Below are 25,963 nucleotides of genomic sequence, written 5' to 3' on the forward strand. Positions count from 1 at the left end.
TAACTTTCACTTTCCTTCACACGATAAGTTTCGTTTTCCTGATGTGGGGAATAAAGCGCCTCTCATCGGCTGCGTCCCAAATCACACCAGCAGCAGCAGCAGCCTGAGACACTGAGAGACTGAGAGACAGAGACAGCCTGAGGAGGACACTGTGCGGTTAGAGACACTACAGCAAAACTACAGAACAACATCTCATCACTCTTCTACTTACTTACTGACCTGCTTACTGAAGGCTTTACAGGGAGTTAGAGGTAAGACACCGGATTCACAAACCTTCTTTTATTAATTATTAATGACGTATTTATACTTGATGACATGTTGCACAGGGCCACTGATAAAAGACACAGCAATAATAATAACCATAATGTTCCTCTTCCTGTGTCATATTGTTTGTGTTTACTTCTTCATGCATATACTTGTTGTGAATCTCTCTCTTTTTAAAATTACTATTATTATTATTATTATTATTATTATTATTATTTCAATTGCCTTATTTAAATATAATTTCTGAGAGATCAAGAGTATTGTTTATAATTTATGGCTTTTAACCATTTAACCCAGTGGCATTGTTTATGAACTGCATCATGAAGTAAACTTAACACAAGTTAAAACAAATAAGTTACCATTTATATATTAAAATGTCTAGAATAGTGTTTTCTTTATATAAAAAGTTTTGCAGATTATTTTTTGTAAATGTCCAATTTAACCTACCGTATAACTCCAGTGTTTTGTATATCCAGGACCGAACTGGTCTCACGATGGGAGTTCTGGGCCTCCAGACCTACATCAAGAACAGTGATGTTCTGAAAATTTATTGCTTTAGAGACAGCAAACTCATCATTGATGGATTGAATTTGTGCTACCGTCTTTACTTTGAGTCTAGTCTGGACCAAGTGCACGGTGGAGATTACGAAGGATTTGAAAAAATAGTCACATTGTTTTTTAGCAATCTTAGACTGTGCAGTATTGAGCCCTATGTAGTGCTTGATGGAGGAGATGACGCCAGTGGCAAAAAATTTGAAACCAACATCTCAAGACGTCAAGAAAGACTCAAAAGAGCCAACGCCATGAGCAGGGGACATTCAGGAGAAATTTTACCCATTCTCACCGAAAATGTGTTCAAGCAGATCCTTCGAAAACTCGCAGTTCCCTTCATTCAGTGTCTGGCAGAGGCGGATTGGGAAGTGGCCGCATTGGCCAACGAGTGGAACTGTCCTGTTCTGTCCAACGACAGCGATTTTTATATTTACAGCCTCAAGTGTGGATTTTTGCCCATCACTCATTTCCAGTGGAGGAAAGTGAGTCTGCTGAGACGCAGTCCAAAAAATAATTACATCCCTACCAAGTCATACCATATTCATACTTTATGTAATGCTTTTAACCGCATGAACAAGTATCACCTTCCACTTTGTGCCACCATCCTTGGAAACGACTACACCAAACTGGACAAGAGTGTGTTTCCAAACTTCTCAAAGTTCTCAACCAGACCTGGAGGAAGCGCTCATATCGATGGCTTACTCATTTGGCTGTCACGGTTCCCCAGCCCGAAAGAAGCCATCACTGCTCTCCTCAGCCCCCTGGGGAGAAACAGGAATTCAGCCAGCATGCGAAAAGCAATATATCAGGGAATGGCAGAGTACAGCCTCAATCCCAGCTCCATAGCCCAGTTCTTCATGAGTGGAGAACCACAGATAAGGCCTCCAGGCCCTTTACAGAACCTGCCAGACTGGACTCTTAAACCTCTGGCAGAAGGGAAGCTGGATCCCTTCATCATTCAAGTCCTGACACGGCAGAGCATCATGTTGAACATTCAAGTGGAGGATTTTGGTCTAAGCAGCAGCAATGAGACGTCTCAGCTGATTAGACAGGTGACGTACGGCGTTCTGCTGTTTACCAGGTGGCAGAAAGTCGGTAAACGCAGCACTTCTTCTGGAGAGGAACAGCAATATAATGTGGAGGAATACAACAGGCAGGGAATGAGACTAACCAGCTCCATGGTTCCAGCTTTTTTACCAAGCCGTGTAATAGACCTTCATCTGGACTCACTATGGGAGGTAGTGCTGAGGATTTATCTGTTAATCACTATGATTTACATTAACTGGTGAGATTAGATGTGCATTTTTATTTTACAAATCACAATTCCCAAAAGTCATTACTTAGGACTCTTTCTATTTATTCTATACATGCCAACCCTTGGTTTGGAATCTTCTGTTCCAGTCACCAGAAGATGTACGCCTACAGATCCTGTTGGATGCTCTGTGTGTGTCTCCGGTGTTCAATTCACTCCTCATTCCAGCAAATCTGCAGCTAGCCGTGTACGTCACCGGTTTCTGGCTAAATCATGCACAGCCTGAGCCAACAGCCGAAATGTTCTGGGCTTTACTCATCAACCTGGTCTACGGACACCTGTGCAGAGAACATCAGACTGCAACAGGTAAAGATCAGACTGAGATAGGAACAGATAGACAAGTGAGCGAAAACCAAGGCACGTGCAAGTCAGGTCAGAATAGATAAACAACAAACAAGAATGATGATCAGATGATATTAGATAAGCATAGACTAGATTGAGAAGTTCAAGATTAAACTGAGGTTAAAATGAAACACATAAGTAAAGCTCAAACCTGACATAATTAAAATTAATTGCAAGATCAGAACAGACACAAGAAAACAAAGATGAAACCAAAGAGAGTTCAAATCAAACCCAATCTAATCAGAGATCAAACCAATATGTCATGTCAGGGTGGTAATGGCTGATGGTGTTGCCGTGGGCATAAAAGACAGGCATAGGCGCAGATAGTATGCCAAACTAAAACTACAAAAACTAAACAGTGTGTGTGTGTGTGAGGTTCGCTCATAGGAGCATGTGTGTGAATGTGGCTCATAGGAGCGTGTGTGTGTGAGTCGCTCGTAGGAGTGTGTGTGTGAATGTGGCTCATAGGAGCGTGTGTGTGTGAGTCGCTCGTAGACGCATACCAGGTTTAAGTTTACCTCAAGGGGTTTTGGTCATAGGTTTGAGTGTTGTAGTGTTTGTCTGTTTGAGTCTTTGTTAACGTGATCTGTTTAAGAGAGGCTTTGGGGCCTTTGTCACGGCACCCAGCCACAGTAGTGCGCCTAACACAGAGCTTGTCTGTATATTTGTCTAAGGTATTAGAGCCTGTACGTATGTCTGTGTTAGAAAGCCGAGGTTCCAACACTAAGCCCATGTATGTTTGTTCCCAGTATCCTCGTGTGTGTTATGTTTACTGAGACAATGTTTTGGTTTAGTTTCAGTGTGTTTAGTTGTTTTTTTTTAAATAAAAAACTCTTAATTTTAAAAAGACCCTCTGCGTTTATGCCCGCCTCTTTAAGCCCACGGCTACACCATCAGCCATTACACCCGGACTCATGACACAAATAGTATAACCAAATAGTTTAAAATGAAACCAGAGATAAGTGAAGATCAAACTCAGGATAATTAAAGAATAAACTGAGATATTTAAAAATAATAAGAACAGATTATTCCAGATTGCTGCAGCAGCACTTAATTGCTAAAATGATTCATTACTTTCCCTCAGAACTGTGACTTGTCTTTTGGACATGTGCTTGATGTCTCCTGTTCTTCCCCTGTACGCAGAGGCAGGCACTGTGATTTTGAGGATTAAAAACCTTCAGGATCGCAAAGGTGAGAAGCATTTGGACCTGGAGCTGGCTCACGCTTACTGTCAGTGGCTGTCCTGTTTAAAGTGCAGTCTCACTCTCAATCAGCTGCTGAACCATCCAGTGCCCAACCCGGACCTAGTGTGGTACGTCCACTTCTTATTCTGTACGTTTCCTCAGGCATGATGCAGCTTCATGCTATAATCATGGTAATCAGTAATTAAATCATAACAGCATTATCCATTATGCCATGCTTAAATATTCCCCTGATTTAATTCAGGACTTTACTGATTTTCAATCTAACATAACTCCTTCTCTGTGGGGATTTTAATATTCCTGCATGTTTTTTTCCACTGATTTTAACAATTTACTGAACTCATTTAACCTCACTTAGTCAAAGTGCCAACACACGTAATGGGACATACCCTGGACTTAGTGATCTCATTAGGCCTCTCTCACACTTTTAGGGATGTGGGTGATTCATGCTTTTAAGATCATGTAAGCATATTGTAATTAAATATATTTATGTATGCAGCAACGTAACAATATGATAATATTAATCTTAGTGAAATAATAGAGGTTAAGTGAAAAAAAAGCAGACAGGAAGTATGACAGGTCGTAAAACATAGCAGTAAGGGGATGGTTAGAGTGACCCAGATAAGACAAGATAAGGTGCCAGCTGTCGGACTTGGCAGAGACTCGAGCAAACCTGATGAATGATTGAAACAAGTGTTGGATACACGTACACATGTCTAAGTAAGAATATAGACAACTATCCAAAAGACACACGATCAGTTTTAAAAATACTGAGTTTAATAAAAGTAAACACAAAAATAAACTAGTATGTGCATCTACCAAATAAAGAGATGCTTATACATGGTCGGTCTCTTGAGAACTGTAGAATAAACCAGGAACAACCAACCTGTAGAGAAAAACAGGGAGGATGGAAAAATCCTGGAACAACCCAAAAAAAAAAAAAAAAAAAAAAAAAAAAAGTGACAGACCAGGCACTAGAAACCAGATAAAAAGAGGCATGAAGGGAATGGGTGACCAAGCAATAGGGGGAGAGGGGCTAACTAGGTGTACGGGGAACTATGTAATAAATTGTACACTTGAAAGGATCAGGAGTTTCCCTGTAAGATAAGGCATATGTGCAGATGGCCACGTAGGCAGACTGGTACGGGCAGATAAGGAATAGAAGAATGAGACACAGAGCCAGTCTTATGAATAACATTTTAATAAGAGTAGACAGAATAAAAATGTGCATCTATTGTCACGATCTGGGTGTAGTGGCAGGTGTTGATCGCCGTGGGCAGTAAGAGCAAGAACGTTGTGTAAAAAAAAAAAAAAAAAAAAAAAAGTCTTTAATGAACATAAAACAAAAGTATAAGTAAAACTCAAACAAAAGAAACAATCAAACTCAATAACATTGTGCTAACAGGGGCTCTCTGGCGGGACACAGACTGGAGGACGAACACACATCCTGTGGCAAGACACAGGCAGAAGGAGGAAAAACACATAACAGGACACAAACTATGCGTGGAGCTGAAACTGAACACTAGAGGGAGACGCATAGAGACTAGGGCTAAAGATATGGCAGTCAGCTACACATACACCTAGCCAAACATGTCTTCAGCCCCAACATGCACTAAGCTACACTTACCTAATAGCTCTACACACAATAGGGAATGGGGGCACAGAAACACAGAGACAAGGAATACCCAGTGGCTAGGCTAGGAGACATTCCAAGGCCATGCTCACTGGGACACTAGGGAGACAGGAAACACAGGATGGCTAGAGACACAAAGGGGCTATGACTAGAAGCATGCTAGTTAGCTTAACCTAGATTTTAGCTACCCACACTTCTAGCCAAACACACACCTATCTACTTACCTGTTCTAGCTAAACCCACAAGACCACAGGAAGGACAAAAACCACAGTACTCACATACATTTAGGACAGGACTAAATCAGCTCCACTAACACAGACACACAAAACATACACAAAAACATTGCCAATAAGAGAACCCAAGTCAACACAACTTAAATCAAAATATAAACTAAACAAAGAACAAAAACAAACTAAAAATAAATGCCCACACAAGTGACAGGGGTGATACCAAAAATGCTTGACCCAGAGTCCCAGTCTAAACAGCTATTTATAGATGGATTGATGGCTACCTTGGTTCAGGTGTGCACTCGCATCACCTGACCGAGGTGCCTGCTGGGAAACTGAGTCAGCCAACAAAAACTACAAAATAAAAAACAGTGACCTCTGGTGGTGGACCCTTACATCTACATGGTAATAATATAAAATACAAAGTATAAAAGCCCAACGTAAAATACAAAACATAAGGGGTCAGGGTAAAAGCATCAACAGAAATAAAATTCCTCAGAAGGAAGACGATCTGAACTGCCCTGGCTGTCCGAATCATCCAAAGGAATGAAGTCATCAATAGAGAAGTCGCAGTTAGCTATAAAATAAAATAAAATGTATAAAAACATTAAATTGGGTAAAATCAGGCAAATAAATAAAATAGTGCAAAGATATGCTTACCCATGGCTGATCTCTTAAGAAATGAAGAACAAACCAAAGAAAAACAAGGAAAAAGCCTTGAAAAACAAGCGCCACCCCTATATTTTTTATAAAAAAAAGATATTAAAAAAATGTAAAGATAATAGAAAATAATTATTAAAGAAAATGAATTATAATGGAAAGAAGTTTCGAGCATAGGAGCAGTCAGATAAGCGTAGGGAAGAGTCAAATATCGAGGTGTAATTATGATAAAAAAAAATTATTGATGAACAAGCTTCCCAGTTTTATTGATCCTACTTGACCTCACAGCAGCCGTCGACACCACAGACCACACAATTTTTTTTCCTAAAAACCTGATGAAATCCGGGGTACAGTGCTTGACTGGTTCACATCTTACATGCCAAACAGAAGTTTTTTGTGGGATGCGGTGACATCCTCAAGCATGCCTCAACTCTATGGTGTACCACAGGGATCAATACTTGGCCAGGTGTTGTTCTTCCTCTATATGCAGATATCTCTGTGTAATATAATTAGAAAATACAAATTCTTATTTCACCTTTATGCTGATGACATCCAATTATATGTTCCTTTGTGTGAATGCATTTTATTTAATACGCAGGAACAGCCTTATTTTAGTCTTAGAGGGATTGTTCGAGGTTTAAAAATGAGCTTCGAAAACTAGGCGTCATATTTTACAACAATTTGCATTTTGCTAAGCAAGTGATGTATGCAGGAAAAACAAGCTTATTTCAGTTCTGTCTTTTATCAAAGGTGAAGCCTTTTGTTTTGATGATAGACATGGAAAAAGCCACTCATGCTTTTATAAGTTCCAGATTGGATTACTACAACATTCTTTAGGCATTACTGAATCGCCTACATCTGGTTCAGAATGCTGCAGCGCGGCTTTTAACAGGTACGATACCAAGAAGCGTGCACACACCGCCCGGTCCTTTTTTTTTCTCCACTGGCGGTACAGTACAGTACAGAATTCACTACAAAATCTTATTATTTGTTTTAAAATCTCTGTTTGGTATTGCCCAGGCTATTTAAATGATCTTATCCATCTGTGCACCCATGGAGGACACTGAGGACCGTTAATCGTGTACTGCTCGAAGTGCCTAGAACAAGATACAAATGGTGGAGCGATCGTGCTTTCTCAGTGGCAGCTCCTCAGCTCTGGAATTCTCTGCCTCCTGATCTCACTTGTGAAAGGGAATTCTTTACCTTTGTTTTAGAGTAGAGGGTATGGAGCTAAGGCTCCTGCTTTTTTATGTTTAAAACAATTGTAGTGTGTTTAATGCTTAAATTTATCCTGTTTTAGTTTTATTATTTACTTTTATTTACTATTTTCTTTTATAATATTACTATACTTTATTACTTTTATGTTAACTTTAATTTTATTACTATAATCGGCACATAGATACATGTGCTTAGAATTAAAAGAAGTTTCATAGATCATTACAGATAAACTCTGCTTGACCTCACCCTAGGTTATTAAACAAACTTATATGATCTAATTAAAAAAATGTTAAAAGTCATAGGTGTGGGTGTGTCAAAGATAACTTGATTGACAGCTTGATAGAGCACAATGCGGTGAAAATAAGATACAAATGTAATCTGTGTGTGTATTAGAATACAGCAGCTTTTTAACCGTTTAGAGACCTGTTTAGTTTTGCTGGTGAAGCTTAACAAGGTCAGATTTAATTTGTCACGTTTTTCTGTACAAATACGAAAACATTGAGAATGTATATAATATGAGCATTAATTTGTTAGCTTGTGTTTTAAAAATGATAAAAAAGAGGCTGACATTAATGAGTGTTGTGTTCTTGCTGAACTATGATCCAGGTTCAACAGTGTGTGAACTCTGTGTGCGTTCCTCAGGTTATACAACGGCCCTCTGGTACACGCCGTCGCTCACGAGCTGATGAGGGGCGTCGAACCCGAGTCTCTCCTCGCCGGAGCCTCTTTAGCCGTAGAGCTTTACCGAAATCTACAGGCCACATTGGAGCGTGAGCTGGACAACGACTTCCTCATAAGAATGAGAACGAGGGCGGGGCCGCGGGGACGCAGAGTAAACGACGATCCAGCGGACAACCTGAGCAAAATATTTAAACATCTGATGGCCAATGAAGAGGACAATGACGATGGTGACAAGATCTACGAGGAAACCTGCAGCGTTCGCACCAGACACGTGAGCCGTGGTCACATCGAGGATCCGAGAGCCAAGAAGTACGAACGTGTGAAGTGGTGCTAGATACGACTGAAGCAAGATGAAACGTCATCTGAAACACTACCATTAGAGTCACTTTAATCATTCTCACATTTTTGTAAAAACAAAATAGGAAATTATTCCCAGCACATTACCTTTGATTTATAGTGAAACGTCTAATGACTTGCACCAGAATTATTATTTTTTTACTCCACATCTTACTCAGGTGTGTATCAGCATGTGTATGGACTGTTAAACGATCCTGCCATGGCAGTATATCAGCATCAGCCATATAAAACCCTGACCCAGTCTACACATGTGCCAGAGTTATTTTTTTTGCAGTAATGTAAAACACGTAATATGAGTTAATCAGCGTGTTAGTTACCGTGTTAAATGTTACTGATGATGTATTAATGGTAAAGTTAAAGAATAATAATGAGCATTATTATAATCATTGTGTCTACTAAGACATTGTGGAGATCATGTGCATGGGCCAGGAGCAGAGATGGAAATGATTATTAGAAAGTATAATTGGGTTAAAATGAGATTGGAGTTGCTGTGGGGTTTCAGTGTTTTGTTTTTATAACTGTGGAAATAACTGTTTTTATATTTGTCTGTAATTAAATAATTGTGAAAAACAATGACAAGGAAATAGTTTTTCAAATGTTTTAAAATATTTTAACAGAATTTTTAGTTGATTTCTTTCCTTTAAATGATGGGACTTATGGGCGAATCATATAATAAATTGTTAAGTATAAGTCTAAGTCTGAACATTGAAGATATTTGAGGAAAAAAAAATAATTTAGGGGGATGTAAGATTGTCACGGTTAGCCACCAGAGGGTGCCATGCTCCCGGAATCCATTTTGTTTTCTTTTGTGTTTCCTTTGTTTGTCATTAAAACTTCAGTTCCCAGAGTGCACCTCGGTCAGGTGATGGGAGCACACCTGAACCGAGGTTAGCTAATTACTTTTGTGATAAATAGCCCTTTGTTCAGTTGCTCTGCGTCCGGCATCTGTTTTTATTAACTTCAGTTAAGTTAAGTGGGTGTTATGTTTACATGTTTCCATGTTCTTGGTGTCATGCCACTTCCCTAGCTTCTGGTTTGTGTTGTTCTTGGTTTAGTTTTGTTCCTAGTTTGTCATGTTATCTCCTAGTCTGTGTTTAGTTCATGTTTAGCCTGTTATGTTTAGTCCATGTTTAGCCTGTTGTAGCATAGCTCCCTTAGTGTGTTGTATATGTTCTGTGTTGCTGTTCCTTAGTTTCCCTTATGTCGATGTCTGTTTATGCTCAGTTTTCCTTTATTATAAGACCTTTCCCCCATGATCACCTCTGCCTGTATTCCTTCACTAAAACCCACACACAGCACCCGTTACGAAGATGAGTAATGGAACACATCAAGGTGGTTTTTGGAATCCAATCCTCACTTGTGTTTAACAGAGCACACACACACACACACGCACACGCGCACAGGCTGAGGTTAATGAGCCTAACAATTGATGGAGGTTTAGGACAAGAGATTAAAGTCTAGTCTTGCTTTAAATGCAGTCTTATTCTCCTGTTTGACTTTCTTTTTTTACAAAAACACACACATCTGCTCAGTGTGTAATAAATGTTATAAATGTTGATAATTTAGACGTCCAGTGAAAGATATTCATTAAACAACAACAGTGCAGAACAACACATGACCTTCTTCATATTCTAATTAATTTCCTATTATTCTTGTTAATAATAATAATGTTTTTGTACACATGTAAAAACATTCTGTTTGTAAAAATTTACAATTCTTTTAAATTACAGTTTATTTTTTAAGAACTCAACAGAAATTTATTTTATCACCTCTCTCTCTCTCTCTCTCTCTCTCTTTCAGGCTTCCACAGACTGAATCTGAGAATAACTTTTAACACAAAATCTGCAATTATTAAATGTATAACTATAGTTTTTAGAATTCTTTGCCATGTTACACACTGATTTTGTCACACACTTCCTCTAAAGACACCCTGAAACCGTTTGTTACAAAACCAAAGTTCAGTTTGGCCACTACAGGAAGTTTCAGACGAGCACAATAAACAATACGGGACACACAGTTCCTACAGTACGAATACATCCTTAACTACAAATACTTTGTCTAATTAAATTCTGTGGTCCAGTAACATTTGTTTCAGTGTGTATAAGTTTCAGTGTACTAAACACTGTCTGCTTTTGTCAGAGTGGTGTGATGATGTTGAGTTAGCTACTATCCAAAAGATGATTGTTGCTTAATAAGGCATAAATAAATAAATAAGTAAAGGGTGGCATGGCAGCGGAGTGGTTAGCACCTCGCACCTGCAGCGTCGAGGGTTCGATTCCTGCCTCGTGTCTGTGTGTTTGCATTCCCAATTTTTTATTAGTAATTAATTATTAATGACTTATTCTTTCTTTTCATAGAAACATAAGCTTTAAATTTGATGACATTACATCATATTTTTTTATATTTTCATACAAATGCAATATGATGGCTGTATTTATGGAAAGTATTTCTGTAACGTTTTCATTAACTAACAAAGGTGGTTCGAACTGCGTAACTCTTCCTCCATACAGGAAAGGAACTATACAACATCGTCTTCATCACAAGCCAGGCATTTACTCCATTGCGGAAGCCAACTGTCGAATCCTCTTTGTGGCAGTTGATTGTCTTGAACTGTGTAGTTTGTCCTCAATGCTGGTTCCCTCTTCTTTAAACATCCAGCTGTGCACGGTGCTCTTGTCTTGTCTAACAGGTCGTAGGTCCCATAGTCAGAGTTAAATGGACACACTGATCTCTGGACACACTCAGGTACGGTCAACTCCACTAACAGTCGCACACCATCATCACCATCATCATCATCATCATCATCATCATCATGATCTATAAACAGAGATGTCAGAGTTTCTATTATTTAACACCCATCAAATAATAAACAGGCAGGTACAGTATTGCTAACTGCCCTAACAGCTAGTATAATTATTTAAGACCTCTGTGTACAATGAGTAGTGTTCAGAACGCTCTAATACTAAAGTTTCTGAACAATTCTGACAATAGGAGATGTTCTTGTGTTAGTGTGAGATCTATCATCCCCTGTGTGTTTATTATTTAATGGGTGTTAAATAATAGAAACTCTGACATAATTCTGGACTTGTGTATTCTTATTATTGTTGATGATGATGTTATAAATACCATTATTCATAATATTATAATACTTATTACTTCTTATTAAAAATAGGATTGAATAATTAACAGATATTTTGTAGCAATGTCTTATATTAATACTATATTCTTTGGTACTTAAAAAATTTCATTGTCATTTAACAACAATTGATTATTATTATTATTGTTATTATTATTGTTATTATTATTATTACTACACTGTAAAACCAAATTAGTAAGCGGAACTCTAAAAGAAATGTATGCAACTCGTTGCCTCAATGTTGTTAGGTTCATGAACTTATTTTAAAGGTAAAATATTTAGATTAAATGCTACATAAACATTTTAATTACAGTTAAATTAAAACTAGATATTATTATTATATAACTAGTTATAACTTAAATATTTTCAGTTAAAGTGACTTAAAATTTTCCTTACCCTTTCTCATGGTATTAAGTTAACATTCCAAAAAAAAAAGTACACAAAGAACCATTTTTAAGTAGCATCAACTCAATATTTATTAGTCTTTGTCATTTTTTTTTACAAGTACAACTAACTCAAAAGCTTTGACACACAAGACTCAAAATCGTATGTCTCAAAACTCAAAATTTTTGTGGTAACTCGTTGCCTCAAATATTTTGAGTACAAACAACTTCAACAGTTTAAGTTACAGTGAGTTACACTGAATTCTTGCCCTCTTCTATTTAACACTGCAGTGTTAATTTAAAAGACAGAAACATAAAACAATTCAGAGATGCACTGGGCTAAAACCTGAACACCAGATTAAAATAGCAACTCTAAAATGACAAATTTATGAACCTGCATGAAACTTTACAACAACATGTACAATTTACAACTAAAGTACATGTACATTTATCAAGTACTACCCAGCTGTACACTGTAAAAAAAATTCGTAATTTTAACAGTAAAATACCGTATAAATGCTACAGAATAAAACCGTATTTCACAAAACTTGGGATAACCGTAGAATTTACAATTTATTTTTTACAGTGTACTTAACAACTTTTAAGAACAAGAGCTGTATTAACGCCAAATAACATTAATAAATCCAAAAGGCACACTGTGCATATTGTGGAAAAAACTATTGGTGCAGAAACATTTTAACCATTATTTTCACAGAAATAATCTACATTGAACTACAGAGGAACTGCCAGGCCTTAGTAATTATTCTGATAAATCTCTACATGCGCATCAAGTCATTTTTGAGACTCTGTAACTTGGGTGACACTTTACCATCGTCAAGACCAAGTAAAATTCTCTGAATGAATTCAAAAGTGTTGGTCAGTCCCCTGGGATAGCTGAGGTGTAGTGCATAGATCAGTCCAAACATTACCAGGAAGGCATCAGCAAATCTGGGGAGGTTGCCCACAATCTCGCTTTCAATGACAACAGAGATTTACATGGGCTGGAAGTGAACTGGACTTGTGTCATTATCTTTGACAACTGTGAGGAGGGCTACTGAAACATCTAAAAGCTCTGGCTCATCAGATGTGTCCTGTAAAATAAAATAGATATAAAAGGATTAAAGATTTTTATTAAGACTTTTGACAAAAATATTTACAGCAGGTTTAGTGCAAAGATAAAGGCATTTAGTTAGTCATGAGATTTAACCAACAATATTGCTTCAGACCAACAGACAGAAACTACAGTATGACAATTTTAAACAGAAGATGAGTGTTCTACAGCTACCAGTAAACAAGAAATTGATACTATGCTAAAAACCTATAAAAACGTTTCATTTTGTTTAAAGCAATCTAGTACCAAAGTTTTTTTTTTTTTTTTTTACAGCGAGGTCAAAGAAAACAAATCGCTTCTAATTTCTTCAAATCACACAAACTATGTAATTTAAAAGACTGAGCAAGGGTAAGCGTGTAAGTATGTCTGTATTCATATGAACTGTTTACTTAATATGGTCGTGAGATAAAAAAAAAACCTCACTGTGCAGGTCTTGAAAAAGTCCTCACATATACACAGGAAGGGCATGAAGAACAGTAATATGCTTGGTGTGTATGTCATGAAACTCCTATAACGATGAAAAACGGAATTGTACATAACTTATTTAATGTTAAAAAATACAATCAGATATACAAAATCAGACAAATACCAAAAAAAAAAAAAAACTGGACAAGTTGTTGTATTTAAAGCTCATTTGAATCATCAAACTTTTCAAATGTTTTCCAAGAATTAGACCCATAAAATAGGTATAACAATTTTTTTACATGTTTATTATGGATTTTTAGGATTTCAGTCAAAGCATCTGACGTCTTCCCCGTTCTGCCTGCCTTCTGTCTAAACAGGGTCATCAGTTTAGGAAGATGTCGGTCAAGCTCAGAGTAGAATGTGTTCGGCAGGTTCTGGTTTGTAATCGGTTGGAACTCTGCATACACCTACATTTTAAAACAAAGACAGACAGACAACACGGCCATATTAACTATGTGAATCTGGTAAATCTACTACTCTTCCATAAGGCAGAAAACAACCCCTGAATGTGGTATATGTTGTCCTCAGATTTCATTTTGAGTGCAGGCCAGAGTTCCATAAGCTCTTTCACTGCATGTCTTTATGATGGTTTGTCGCCGCAGGGGAAATTTGGTTTGCATCATCTTTTTTATAAGCGGTAAGTTCTTCTCAGATTTCTTCATTTCATCAATGACTTTCTGCCCTAGCTGTTCAAGGGTTGAGGGATTTTTTCCTTGGGGAAAGTTGGGCAGAAAGTTTACCTCTGCTCATTTGGGTCTTTTAGTATTTGAATGTCAGGATTCATTTTAGGGATTATTCTACTTCTTTTTCCAGCATTCACTGTGATTTCTGGACATCTAGCCCTTCTTATCTTGCTCCTATAGTTGCCCATCTTAAACTTGAGGCTGTTCTTCCATCCATTCCAGCCAGTTTCAGACCCTTCTTTCTTCAACCAAGGATATTTTAACACAAGAGCCTCAGCTACCATTGCTATCTCCTTATCACTGGGATAAGACTTGTAGCCATACATCTCAGATGCTAGCTTTTCTAAAATGTCATGTTTTACGTCTCTTGTTAACTGAAGATACTTGTTGTTCTTTTCAAATTCTGCATTACCTTCCCGAAGTTTCAATTCAACATCCAAAGAAAATGAGGGAATTAAAAAAAGAACTGAAGGCCATCTTCATCCATCTTCTGAGGATGATACGCTTGAGATTGTTTTCGTTGAGGCAACAGAGCTGGAATCTTTTTTAAAAGACACATGCACAGCTTTCTGTGGCAACTCATCAATGTCAGAGAGGGATGTAAGTTTTCCATCAAAGTGGATGCTTGTGTTTCTGGCTTAGAAAATGATGGGGCAGCAAGATGGTATGCCATCATGTGTTGGTGTCTGACTGCCATTGTCTTCAAAATATTTTTTAAGTTTTGAGCGTCATGCACCACTCGTTTTAAAAAAAACGGTGTTTGGCCTCAAATCGCATTGTCCAAACATGCACCAGGGGCCCATAGCACTTGATCATGGTGGGGTAATGTTCCATGTAGTGATGTTTAGGACAAAGTTTGGGAATGTCTTCAGCAGTACTTGCTTATGATCGCTGATTTTGGACTGAAAATAGTCTAAGGTTCCATCAGTAAATGATGGGCATAATGCTAACTGCACTACCCCTTTCAGTTCCATCAAAACTGTCCATGCACCATTACCTGCTGGTACAACACTGCCTACAGGCAATGGAAGCAGTTGGAGCAAAGTAGCATTTTCATGTCCATTTCCTCCTATCGTTCCTCGAGACAGACATGTTTTGGGAATTGGTTGAGGCCTATCCACTTTATCAGCATGTTGATATGGGAATTATGCAATCTTTTGGTTCAAATACTCTAAAGTGAAGTACTTCATCTGCATCAAGGTCTTAATGCAGTGAGAAAGCTCCACAGGAACTATGACTTCTAGAAGATCATAAAGGACATCTGGAGTAATCCAGGGAGTCACACAAGGCACAACTAGCTTTAACACCAAAGTGGCTGGAGGAAGTGTCATTTTCCTGAATGTTTTGTACATGAAGGTCATGGCTGTCTTTGGTTCTTTAAGAAAACTGCCTGGCTTCAGTTGCTGGAAACTGTTCTCTTGTGGCCAAGCAGAATCTGCAAACATAGCCTGCTTTAAATGACTCCACAAAGCCACCTAATCCATGGGCAGCTACACAAAAGATGGTGCCTTTGACATTGCGACCAAGTCTTTCAATAAAAATGCCATCCTGTTCAAGAATATGAACATCACGTAGTAATGGAGCAAGTACAGCTGCATACCCATGCCTCTGGAAGTCTGTCACTTTTGCAATTATTGCTAGCTGTATATTGTGTAATGCTGACTTGTATTTTGGTGACATATTGGCAAGTGCCCAGTATACAGCACAAATTTTGTGAATTTTACGTGATGTGCCAAGTGGGTTGGCAATTTCAAGCTCATCAATATATAGCCGGAGTGGTAGAATGAAAATAATTTATTTTTAAGGAAACATAAGCCATTGTAGCATGAGGCATATTGACCAGAATTGGTATTTGGATCAGTAATAATTTTTAGAATGTCTGTGTTTTTAAACAACTCCTGAATCAAATGAAGAATAGGAACATACATTATGGTATGTTCATGTTGCTCCAGCTGATACTCGACTGGCATTACACACAATGAGTTGTGCTCGAAAAAGACTTTTCTGCGTTTGGATGTGGATAACTCTGCACCTTTAAAAGTACTAGTAAATATAACATTGAAATCCATAACAGCAATTAGAACTTCATCCAATGCAGATTATGCCACATTGCAACCATTTTTCTGCAATATATCTCCAATTGCCTCCTTGATCATACGCTGGGATAAGAAGCAGACCTGATTTAATTGCTCCACTATTTCTCGGGTAGCTGTGTTTAAGACATGTACAGTGGTTACTCACGCGGAATGTCTATGACTGCCATGCACTCTGTCGCGGCAAACGGCAACAGCCAAAATAAATCAGTCGCAATTAAAAAAAATTTGTGAAATGACCGCCAGGTTGCGCAAGGGGACATTTTGCAAACGGCTGCAATTAATTTTGTTTAGACAGACTCTATGTTTCTCTCTGTCTACTGTTATTGTTATTATTAATGAAATTAGCACAAACAACAGCTCAAGGGCTTGTAAAAACATTTTTATTTTAACGGTAAAAATGTCAATTTTGGAGTCAGTGGTCCGAGCACAATGTAATGATCTTTGTATGATAAAATGACTCGTGGCATGAATCTACAAGAGGCGCTTCAGTTTCAAATAATCATTTAACGCTGAACACAAACAGCAAAAGAACATGATAATAATAATCTAAATAATAACATTCATCTTGATTTTAACTGTTTATGTCCAGCATTGAATAATTATTTAATTATTAATAATTAAAGCTGCTCACATCGCACGCTTTTACTTTAAAAAATGCAGTGTTTAATCAGCAAGTATATGTTGCCTCTCTTTAGGATAGATAAATAATCTGATTTTTCGAAGCTGTTTGTGTCGGCTCATATCAGGAGCATTTTGATCAAATTGGAGATAAAAAGTGAAAGTGTGTAACAACAACACAGCACAATGCATGTGTGTGAATGGCTAAAATGTGGTTGTGTATAAGCCTTTTAGTGAAATATAACAAACACACATTTATACGTGTTAAATAAGCACTGTCTTTGTGGCGCTGTGCGAAACACACGCCGATGTGAGCCGCTTTATTTCAGATGGTTGTGTATCGAGCGATTAAAAACAATACAACGCATGTTATGATAAGGAAACCTTCTATCTCCTCCATTTCAGTGATTAAAAAACGGTAAAAATGTCAATTTTGGAATCCACAGACGCTTAGTGGTCTGAGCACAACGTAATAATATTTGTATGATAAAATGACTCGTGGCATGAATTTACACGGAGCGCTTCAGTTTCAAATGATCATTCAATAACATGATAATAATAATAAAAAGTAAAATAATATTGTCCTTTTTGCTGTTTATGTCCACCATTTAATAATTATTTAATTGTCAATAATTAAAGCTGCTCATATCGCGCGTGCTTTCACTTTTAAAAAAATGCAGTTTTTAATCAAGTATATGTCCCCTCTCTTTATGAAACGATATGAGCTCGTGTCGGCTCATATCGGGAGCATTTTGATCAAAGGGGAGGTTAGAAGGGGAAAAGTAAAAGTGTCTACAAACAACATAGCACAATGCATGTGTGTGAATGGCCGAAATGTGGTTGTGAATAAACCTTTTGGTGAAAGTAGAATGTTTGCGTGAACCCGCGGCGCGCGCGTGCGCTCTTTCATTTTGCCGAGTTTTGATGTCAGATGAACGCGCGCGCCGATATGAGTCATTTATAAGAGATTTCTCTTTTCCAGAAATATAACAAACACACATTTATACGTGTTAAATAAGCGCTGTCTTTGCGGCGCTGTGCGAAACGCATGCCGATGTGAGCCGCCGTATCTCAGTCATAATATACAAATATGTTTTTGCTGTGTAGTGGACCGCGCGCGCACAACCTCTCGCGGGCGAGCCTCTGAATACGCCGTTTTAACGGGGGTGGGGATAAGAAACACCGCACCGGCAGAACTAGACTAATGATTATGAATGAGTCGGGGAAAACAGCAAGGCCATTTTAATAATTCATTGATAAGTTGATGTCTTTTCGTTTCGGCTGTGAGTGGATGCGCTGTAGTAATCCACGTTTCATACGAATTACATAAGCTGATTTTTTCCATTAGTTTATATAAAAGCAGACATTTTGCTTTCTGTTAGTATATATTTTTCATGTCTGTGAGGCGAGTATACACGGACTTTCGGTTTATTTTCTAACGCGCTCAAGTTCACAGAAACCGATAAAGAATAGCGCTGTATCCCTGTTTGCTTTCATTATTTTACAACATCATAACGTTTTCTTGTCATTGTGTGTGCACTTAAATAAAAGTGAAGTCTTATAAAGGCTATGTAGCTTATATAGGTTTATTATATAGTTTTTGCCCATTAATCTGACAACACCTGTGACTCACCCACTTTTCCTAATACACACACCCAGAGTTTTCTGGCTACGCGAGTGTTACACATGATAAAATATAAAGGCTCACTGTGTTAACATTTACTTTGCTTGAATTCGATAGAACTAAGAAACCCCTATATTGAAGTTTTACATTTGTACTGTAATTTTAGTACTGTGATGATAAATTCGTTTAATGTTTCACTTTTTGCCAGCGGTGGTACAGCGCAACGGGGGTGCTGGGATGTGAAAATGTAATTTGTTAAAATGTTTTCATTATTTATTAAAGAACATTATGATGATCATAACAGCCTACTGCATTTAATTCTTATAATAACACAAAAACACATTGACATCTGCTGACGCTGTAGCACGTCCTGACAATGTTAGAATTTTTATGGTAATTTATTTTCGTTTATTTCAGTTAATAAATCTACTAGAAATTTAAAGAACACAAAATATAAGATGACGAAAAACATACATGCGTAGCTTTTCTAATTACACATGATAAAATCTAAAGGCTCACTGTGTTAACGTTTACTTTGCTTAAATTCGATCCTAATAAGATTTAATTTAATTTAAATTCTACATTTGTACTGTAATTTTAATACTGTGATTATGAATTCGTTTAACTCCAACGTTTCACTTTTTTTTCTCCGCTTTTATGTGCAGCTCTAACGGCGCGGCTCATTAATTCTTGAGAGAAAAAACTGATGCCCGAGGCGTCAGTCTGTAGTTATATAGCACCACTCAGCGGTATGCCGCCACCGTGAGGCGTGACGGTAAAACCAGAATACCGCATGAGTAACATCTGTAGGATTGCCTGCATCTTCAAAAATAAGAAAGATAAATTCATTTTGAGATGTTTTTTTAGTTCGTCAGTGTCAAACTGACCATCATCCCCCACTGGATCCTCATCTGTGCCTGGAGGTTCTTCATACAAATCACCACCAACTGCAGGAATACTGGCTTCACCAACTTCACTGACAATGTCATTTTGAAAGGCTGATGAAACGCTTGCTTGGTGTGATCTAATTTTTTGAGAATTGAATGTAGAGTATACATTTGTGGTAAAGCTACAATCCTTATATGGGCAAGCCACTGTTTCATTATTTTCTTAAATGCCTTCTAAGATGGCAGAAAAGAACTGATTCAGAAAATTGCTGCTGAAATGGACATAAAGGGCATTTAAATAACAGAGTCAGTAAAAGAAGCTGAGCACAACTTACATTGCCAAATCATACTGTAGCCAACAACCTGAAAGAAAAACAAAATTAATGTTAGAAAGTGTATAGCTCAATCAAAATAGTTTAATTATTAAGTACAAGTCAACTAACAGGTTACATGATCATGACCAGAGAATACAACTAACACTGTTTTCGTTATAATGTGTTTTTTTCATGTGTACAGATAGAAAAATGTATGTTAATGTTACACCAAACATAGAAAATACTAATATATAGTACATACAATATACACTCACCTAAAGAATTATTAAAAACACTTGTTCAATTTCTCATTAATGCAATTATCTAACCAACCAATCACATGGCAGTTGCTTCAATGCATTTAGGGGTGTGGTCCTGGTCAAGACAATTTCCTAAACTCCAAACTGAATGTCAGAATGGGAAAGAAAGGTGATTTAAGCAATTTTGAGCGTGGCATGGTTGTTGGTGCCAGATGGGCCGGTCTGAGTATTTCACAATCTGCTCAGTTACTGGGATTTACACGCACAACCATTTCTAGGGTTTACAAAGAATGGTGTGAAAAGGGAAAAACATCCAGTATGCGGCAGTCCTGTGGGTGAAAATGCCTTGTTGATGCTAGAGGTCAGAGGAGAATGGGCCGACTGATTCAAGCTGATAGAAGAGCAACTTTGACTGAAATAACCACTCGTTACAACCGAGGTATGCAGCAAAGCATTTGTGAAGGCACAACACGCACAATCTTGAGGCGAATGGACTACAACAGCAGAAGACCCCACCGGTTACCACTCATCTCCACTACAAATAGGAAAAAGAGGCTACAATTTGCACAAGCTCACCAAAATTTAATAGTTGAAGACTGGAAAAATGTTGCCTGGTCTGATGAGTCTCGATTTCTGTTGAGACATTTAAATGGTAGAGTCAGAATTTGGCGTGAGAACATGGATCCATCATGCAACAGAATGAGAACATGGATCCATCATGCCTTGCTACCACTGTGCAGGCTGGTGGTGGTGGTGTAATGGTGTGGGGGATGTTTTCTTGGCACACTTTAGGCCCCTTAGTGCCAATTGGGCATCGTTTAAATGCCACAGGCTACCTGAGCATTGTTTCTGACCATGTCCATCCCTTTATGACCCCCATGTACCCATCCTCTGATGGCTACTTCCAGCAGGATAATGCACCATGTCACAAAGCTCGAATCATTTCAAATTGGTTTCTTGAACATGATAATGAGTTCACTGTACTAAAATGACCCCCACAGTCACCAGATCTCAACCCAATAGAGCATCTTTGGGATGTGGTGGGATGGGAGCTTCATGCCCTGGATGTGCATCCCACAAATCTCAACAACTGCAAGATGCTATCCTATCCATATGGGCCAACATTTCTAAAGAATGCTTTCAGCACCTTGAATCAATGCCACGTAGAATTAAGGCAGTTCTGAAGGCGAAAGGGGGTCAAACACCGTATTAATATGGTGTTCCTAATAATCTTTTAGGTGAGTGTATGTACTATATATTAGACAAGGCTGTTTAAATATTAAGCAGGGAAATGATAAATGTGGACCTCTTCTTATAGACATCTCAGCGCTGTTTTATATTTAGAAACAGACGTCATCAATCAATACTTTAACACATAACGGCTCTTTAATTTTTTGCCAAATTACAGGCTTTACTGGCACATTTCTGCAATGGCACATGCTCTCCAGCTCCCTAGTTTGCCAATCAGTGGCACGCCAACACATTGGGAAATGTATATTTTTAGTTATCTAGTTTTGTGCACACCAGCCAAAATTAGCAATGGATTTTTTTAATCTCGTGTCACGCATGGACGTAACAATTTCAGCACCTAATGTCTTTGAAACAAATGTAACATTTGGCTAAATCGTACACGCGGAACTATAGACTATGGTCCGTTTGGAAAGTGATATAAGTTAGCTGATGTGTAACATTATGCTTTGTTGTTCATTGTTTTTATTAGACCTATTTCATCAGTTATTCCTTGCTAGACATCCATGACTTTCGAATGTAAATACAGTGGTGTGAAAAACTATTTGCCCCCTTCCTGATTTCTTATTCTTTTGCATGTTTGTCACACAAAATGTTTCTGATCATCAAACACATTTAACTATTAGTCAATGATAACACAAGTAAACACAAAATGCAGTTTTTAAATGATGGTTTTTGTTATTTAGGGAGAAAAAAAATCCAAACCTACATGGCCCTGTGTGAAAAAGTAATTGCCCCCTGAACCTAATAACTGGTTGGGCCACCCTTAGCAGCAATAACTGCAATCAAGCGTTTGCGATAACTTGCAACGAGTCTTTTACAGCGCTCTGGAGGAATTTTGGCCCACTCATCTTTTTAGAATTGTTGTAATTCAGCTTTATTTGAGGGTTTTCTAGCATGAACCGCCTTTTTAAGGTCATACCACAACATCTCAATAGGATTCAGGTCAGGACTTTGACTAGGCCACTCCAAAGTCTTCATTTTGTTTTCCTTCAGCCATTCAGAGGTGGATTTGCTGGTGTGTTTTGGTTCATTGTCCTGCTGCAGCACCCAAGATCGCTTCAGCTTGAGTTGACGAACAGATGGCCGGACATTCTCCTTTAGGATTTTTTGGTAGACAGTAGAACTTATGGTTCCATCTACCACAGCAAGCCTTCCAGGTCCTGAAGCAGCAAAACAACCCCAGACCATCACACTACCACCACCATATCTTACTGTTGGTATGATGTTCTTTTTCTGAAAAGCTGTGTTACTTTTACGCCAGATGTAACGGGACACGCACCTTCCAAAAAGTTCAACTTTTGTCTCGTCGGTCCACAAGGTATTTTCCCAAAAGTCTTGGCAATCATTGAGATGTTTTTTAGCAAAATTGAGACGAGTCTTAATGTTCTTTTTGCTTAAAAGTGGTTTGCGCCTTGGAAATCTGCCATGCAGGCCGTTTTTGCCCAGTCTCTTTCTTATGGTGGAGTCGTGAACACTGACCTTAATTGAGGCAAGTGAGGCCTGCAGTTCTTTAGATGTTGTCCTGGGGTCTTTTGTGGCCTCTCGGATGAGTTGTCTCTGCGCTCTTGGGGTAATTTTGGTCGGCCGGCCACTCCTGGGAAGGTTCACCACTGTTCCATGTTTTTGCCATTTGTGGATAATGGCTCTAACTGTGGTTCGCTGAAGTCCCAAAGCTTTAGAAATGGCTTTATAACCTTTACCAGACTGATAGATCTCAATTACTTTTGTTCTCATTTGTTCCTGAATTTCTTTGGATCTTGGCATGATGTCTAGCTTTTGAAGTGCTTTTGGTCTACTTCTCTGTGTCAGGTAGCTCCTATTTAAGTGATTTCTTGATTGAAACAGGTGTGGCAGTAATCAGGCCTGGGGGTGACTACAGAAATTGAACTCAGGTGTAATAAACCACAGTTAAGTTATTTTTTAACAAGGGGGGCAATCACTTTTTCACACAGGGCCATGTAGATTTGGAGTTTTTTTTCTCCCTTAATAACGTAAACCTTCATTTAAAAACTGCATTTTGTGTTCAATTATGTTATCTTTGACTAAAAGTTAACGGTTTTTGATGAGCAGAAACATTTAAGTGTGACAAACATGCAAATTTTTTTTTTTTGCATTTAAGTGTGACAAACAGGCAAATAGTTTTTCACACCACTGTATACGTAACTGACAAACGCTGTTTCAAGTTTTGTCTTGATTAAACTGCTGCAACTGTTCACTAGATAAACCCTGTTTAAAAACACATTTAACACTTACTGTGACACCGACCTTGCTGATAACTGCCGACAGCTTGAAGCTTACATCCTCCTCCCTGCACTGCAGTCACTTGTGGCGCCAACGTAACTTAAAAACTATCCACATGTTGCACGTTCCCACAACGTCGCAAGTCTCACTTTGACCTTGGGGCAAGTGAGCCTTCTAAGCCAATAAAATGATGACCCTTACCTCAACCGAGTCGTAACTTTTTAATCAAACATATATTTTTTTTGCCTGCGATAGTTAAAGAACCCTCTATTGTTGAACACTGTTCATTGATTATACAATTCTGAGCTCTTTAGTTTCTCTTAAGTTTTTGTTTTATAAGCTAATTGCTTACGTTATTATCTTAAGCAGTGATTCCTTAATATTTTCTTTGTGCTCACATTAAACCAGCTATAAATGTATGTAAAATTAGTGCTTAGAGTGAATTAAATATTTTTCTTGCTAAAATCTTTTACAGCTGAATTTATGAAGACCCAACCATTATTAGGAAAATTAAGTATTTTTTAAATATTAACTTATTTACACACAAACAATTGGTTACACACACACACACACACACACACACACACATGCAAGCACACACACAATGTTCAAGTTCAAGTTCAAATTCACTTGAAACAACAAGAAGTAAGTACAGGTAAATTATACACCTAAGTGGCAAATTTGTTCAGTTAATTAAAAATAATCAGTTTAATTCACTCAAAAACTATAAAAAAGTCACATAAACCCAGAATATTTAGCTTAGTAGAACTGTTTCTGTTTCTGTTTTAGAAAATTAAGTTTATGCTACTCAATAATTTTGATTATTTTGAGCATTATTTTTAAGTTTACATTATACTACTTCACACAGGTTGTAAGAGTGTTATACACTCTCCATGGTTGTCCAGCTGTGTTACTCTATATTCTTAATTAAAATAAATATAAAGTTTTGGATGACAAATCTATCTGGGTGAAGGCATCTCTGATTCTCTGCCCAATGCAGAAACCTCTGGATCGCAAACCAACAGCCACATGAGACATCACAAGCATTATACAGTAACTGTAACTAAATCAGTAATTTTCAGGCCAGTCTAAATAAACTTCATGTTATGTACAACACGTGACTGGAGAAGTCTTGTTTTGTCAGCTACACGTTTCGTTTTCACCCCTCCCAGGTTTCGCAAAGCACCCCACCCTGCTCTCTGCAATTTAATTCAATTTTGTTTGTATAGTGCTTTTAACAATTGTTGTTGTTACAAAGCACAATCAAAAGAAAATTATTGAAGTTTGTATGGAATGTGAGTGTGTGTGTCAGAATGATCAGATCGTCCCTGATGAACGAGCCGAGGGTGACGGTGCTGAGGGAAAAACTCCCTGAGATGGTAATAGAAAGAAACCTTGAGGGGAACCAGACTCAACAGGGAACCCATCCTCATCTGGGGGATAACGGATAGCAGGGATTGATCTGCACTCATACTGTGTGTTAGGAGGCTGGAAGTTCAGTAGAACAGGAGATGTGGAGAAGTTCATATGGAGTCCAGTTTGTTATTGGAGCCAGGCCAGGCTCCAAACTCAATCTGACACAGCGCCCTTTATCACCAGAGCACTAATCACAACCACCTGTCACTAATCAGCACGAACACATAAAGACCACAAACCATGCGGCAATGTCTGGGCTCGTACCCATGAGTGTGGACTCAACTACAGACTTCCAAGTAAGAAGATTAATACTTACCTGTACCTCTGATTTCAAAAGCTTCCCAGTTGCAGTTCCTAAGCGTGGCGCTCCGCGTCGCACTGGTGTGTTGGTCTTAGCTGGATCCCGTCAGCTTCAGGTTTGACTCACTATCGTTCCGTGTTCTCTCAAAAAAGAGGGAGAAGATGGGATTACAAGTTGATCCTCATGCCTTCCAAGATTACGGTTTATGCTATTCTAGCTTTACCTGCTACAAGCTAAAGACTCTGCCATGAATTACGTTCTAATAAATAAAACCTTCTCATTTTGATACTTACCTTTGTGTGGAGACCATCTTTGTTACAACTAACTAAATCTTGTTTATGCATCTAGTTAAACAACTAGGGCATTACAATAGTCCAACCTAGAGGTGATAAAAGCATGAACTAGTTCTTATGCATTGTTTAGTGACAATATATTTCTTATCTTGGCAATATTTCTGAGGTAAAAGAATGCTATCCTGGTAATATTATCTACATGAGCTTCAAATAAAAGACTAGAACCTATAATCACCTCGAGGTCTTTTACTGTTGCACTTGATGGTACAGAAAGGCCTTTTAAAGTTACAGTGTGATCAAAAAGCTTGCTTCTAGCTGCTTGTGGTCCTAGGACTAGAACTTCTGTTTTATCAGGATAAAGCAGAAGGAAGTTAATTAAAATCTTATTTCCTTCACACGTTGCTCAACTTTATTAAGTAATTGCTTCCTGTAGCTG

At 38.1% G+C, this 25,963-nt stretch overlaps 1 protein-coding gene and 1 long non-coding RNA gene across 6 annotated transcripts in view; both read left to right on the top strand.

Moving 5' to 3' along the window:
* The first annotated feature begins 67 nt into the window (after positions 1-67).
* LOC128516953 (protein asteroid homolog 1-like) lies at positions 68-9,034 on the top strand. Of its 5 annotated transcripts, none has more exons than XR_008356777.1 (6): positions 68-251; positions 741-2,054; positions 2,218-2,434; positions 3,614-3,782; positions 6,999-7,084; positions 7,213-8,195. XR_008356777.1 is itself a non-coding variant. In XM_053490649.1 (5 exons), exons 2-5 carry the CDS (start codon positions 759-761, stop codon positions 8,423-8,425), a joined length of 2,055 nt encoding a protein of 684 aa, XP_053346624.1. In that variant the 5' UTR covers positions 68-251; positions 741-758; the 3' UTR covers positions 8,426-9,034. The 5 variants fall into 5 exon arrangements, 3 of the variants coding, with proteins under 3 accessions (XP_053346624.1, XP_053346625.1, XP_053346626.1); XR_008356778.1 differs by having other exon boundaries at positions 8,053-8,189; XM_053490649.1 differs by lacking the exon at positions 6,999-7,084 and having other exon boundaries at positions 8,053-9,034.
* Positions 9,035-13,789: 4,755 nt separating this feature from the next.
* Positions 13,790-25,963, top strand: part of LOC128516929 (uncharacterized) — a 32,764-nt gene continuing 20,590 nt past the window's right edge. The window contains exon 1 of the long non-coding RNA XR_008356774.1: positions 13,790-14,180. This is a non-coding gene — a long non-coding RNA (uncharacterized LOC128516929). The remainder of the gene's footprint in view (positions 14,181-25,963) is intronic.

This window comes from Clarias gariepinus, unplaced genomic scaffold (genome assembly GCF_024256425.1).
Source record: "Clarias gariepinus isolate MV-2021 ecotype Netherlands unplaced genomic scaffold, CGAR_prim_01v2 scaffold_30, whole genome shotgun sequence".
NCBI classification, from domain to species: Eukaryota; Metazoa; Chordata; class Actinopteri; order Siluriformes; family Clariidae; genus Clarias; species Clarias gariepinus.

Bases quoted from the DNA above. Each gene is read 5' to 3' on its own strand.
- LOC128516953 (XM_053490649.1), top strand. From the start codon at position 759: ATGGGAGTTCTGGGCCTCCAGACCTACATCAAGAACAGTGATGTTCTG. The intron at 2,055-2,217 runs GTAGTGCTGAGG...CTTCTGTTCCAG, and splicing joins ATCTGGACTCACTATGGGAG to TCACCAGAAGATGTACGCCT. The intron at 3,783-8,052 runs GTACGTCCACTT...TGCGTTCCTCAG, and splicing joins CCCAACCCGGACCTAGTGTG to GTTATACAACGGCCCTCTGG.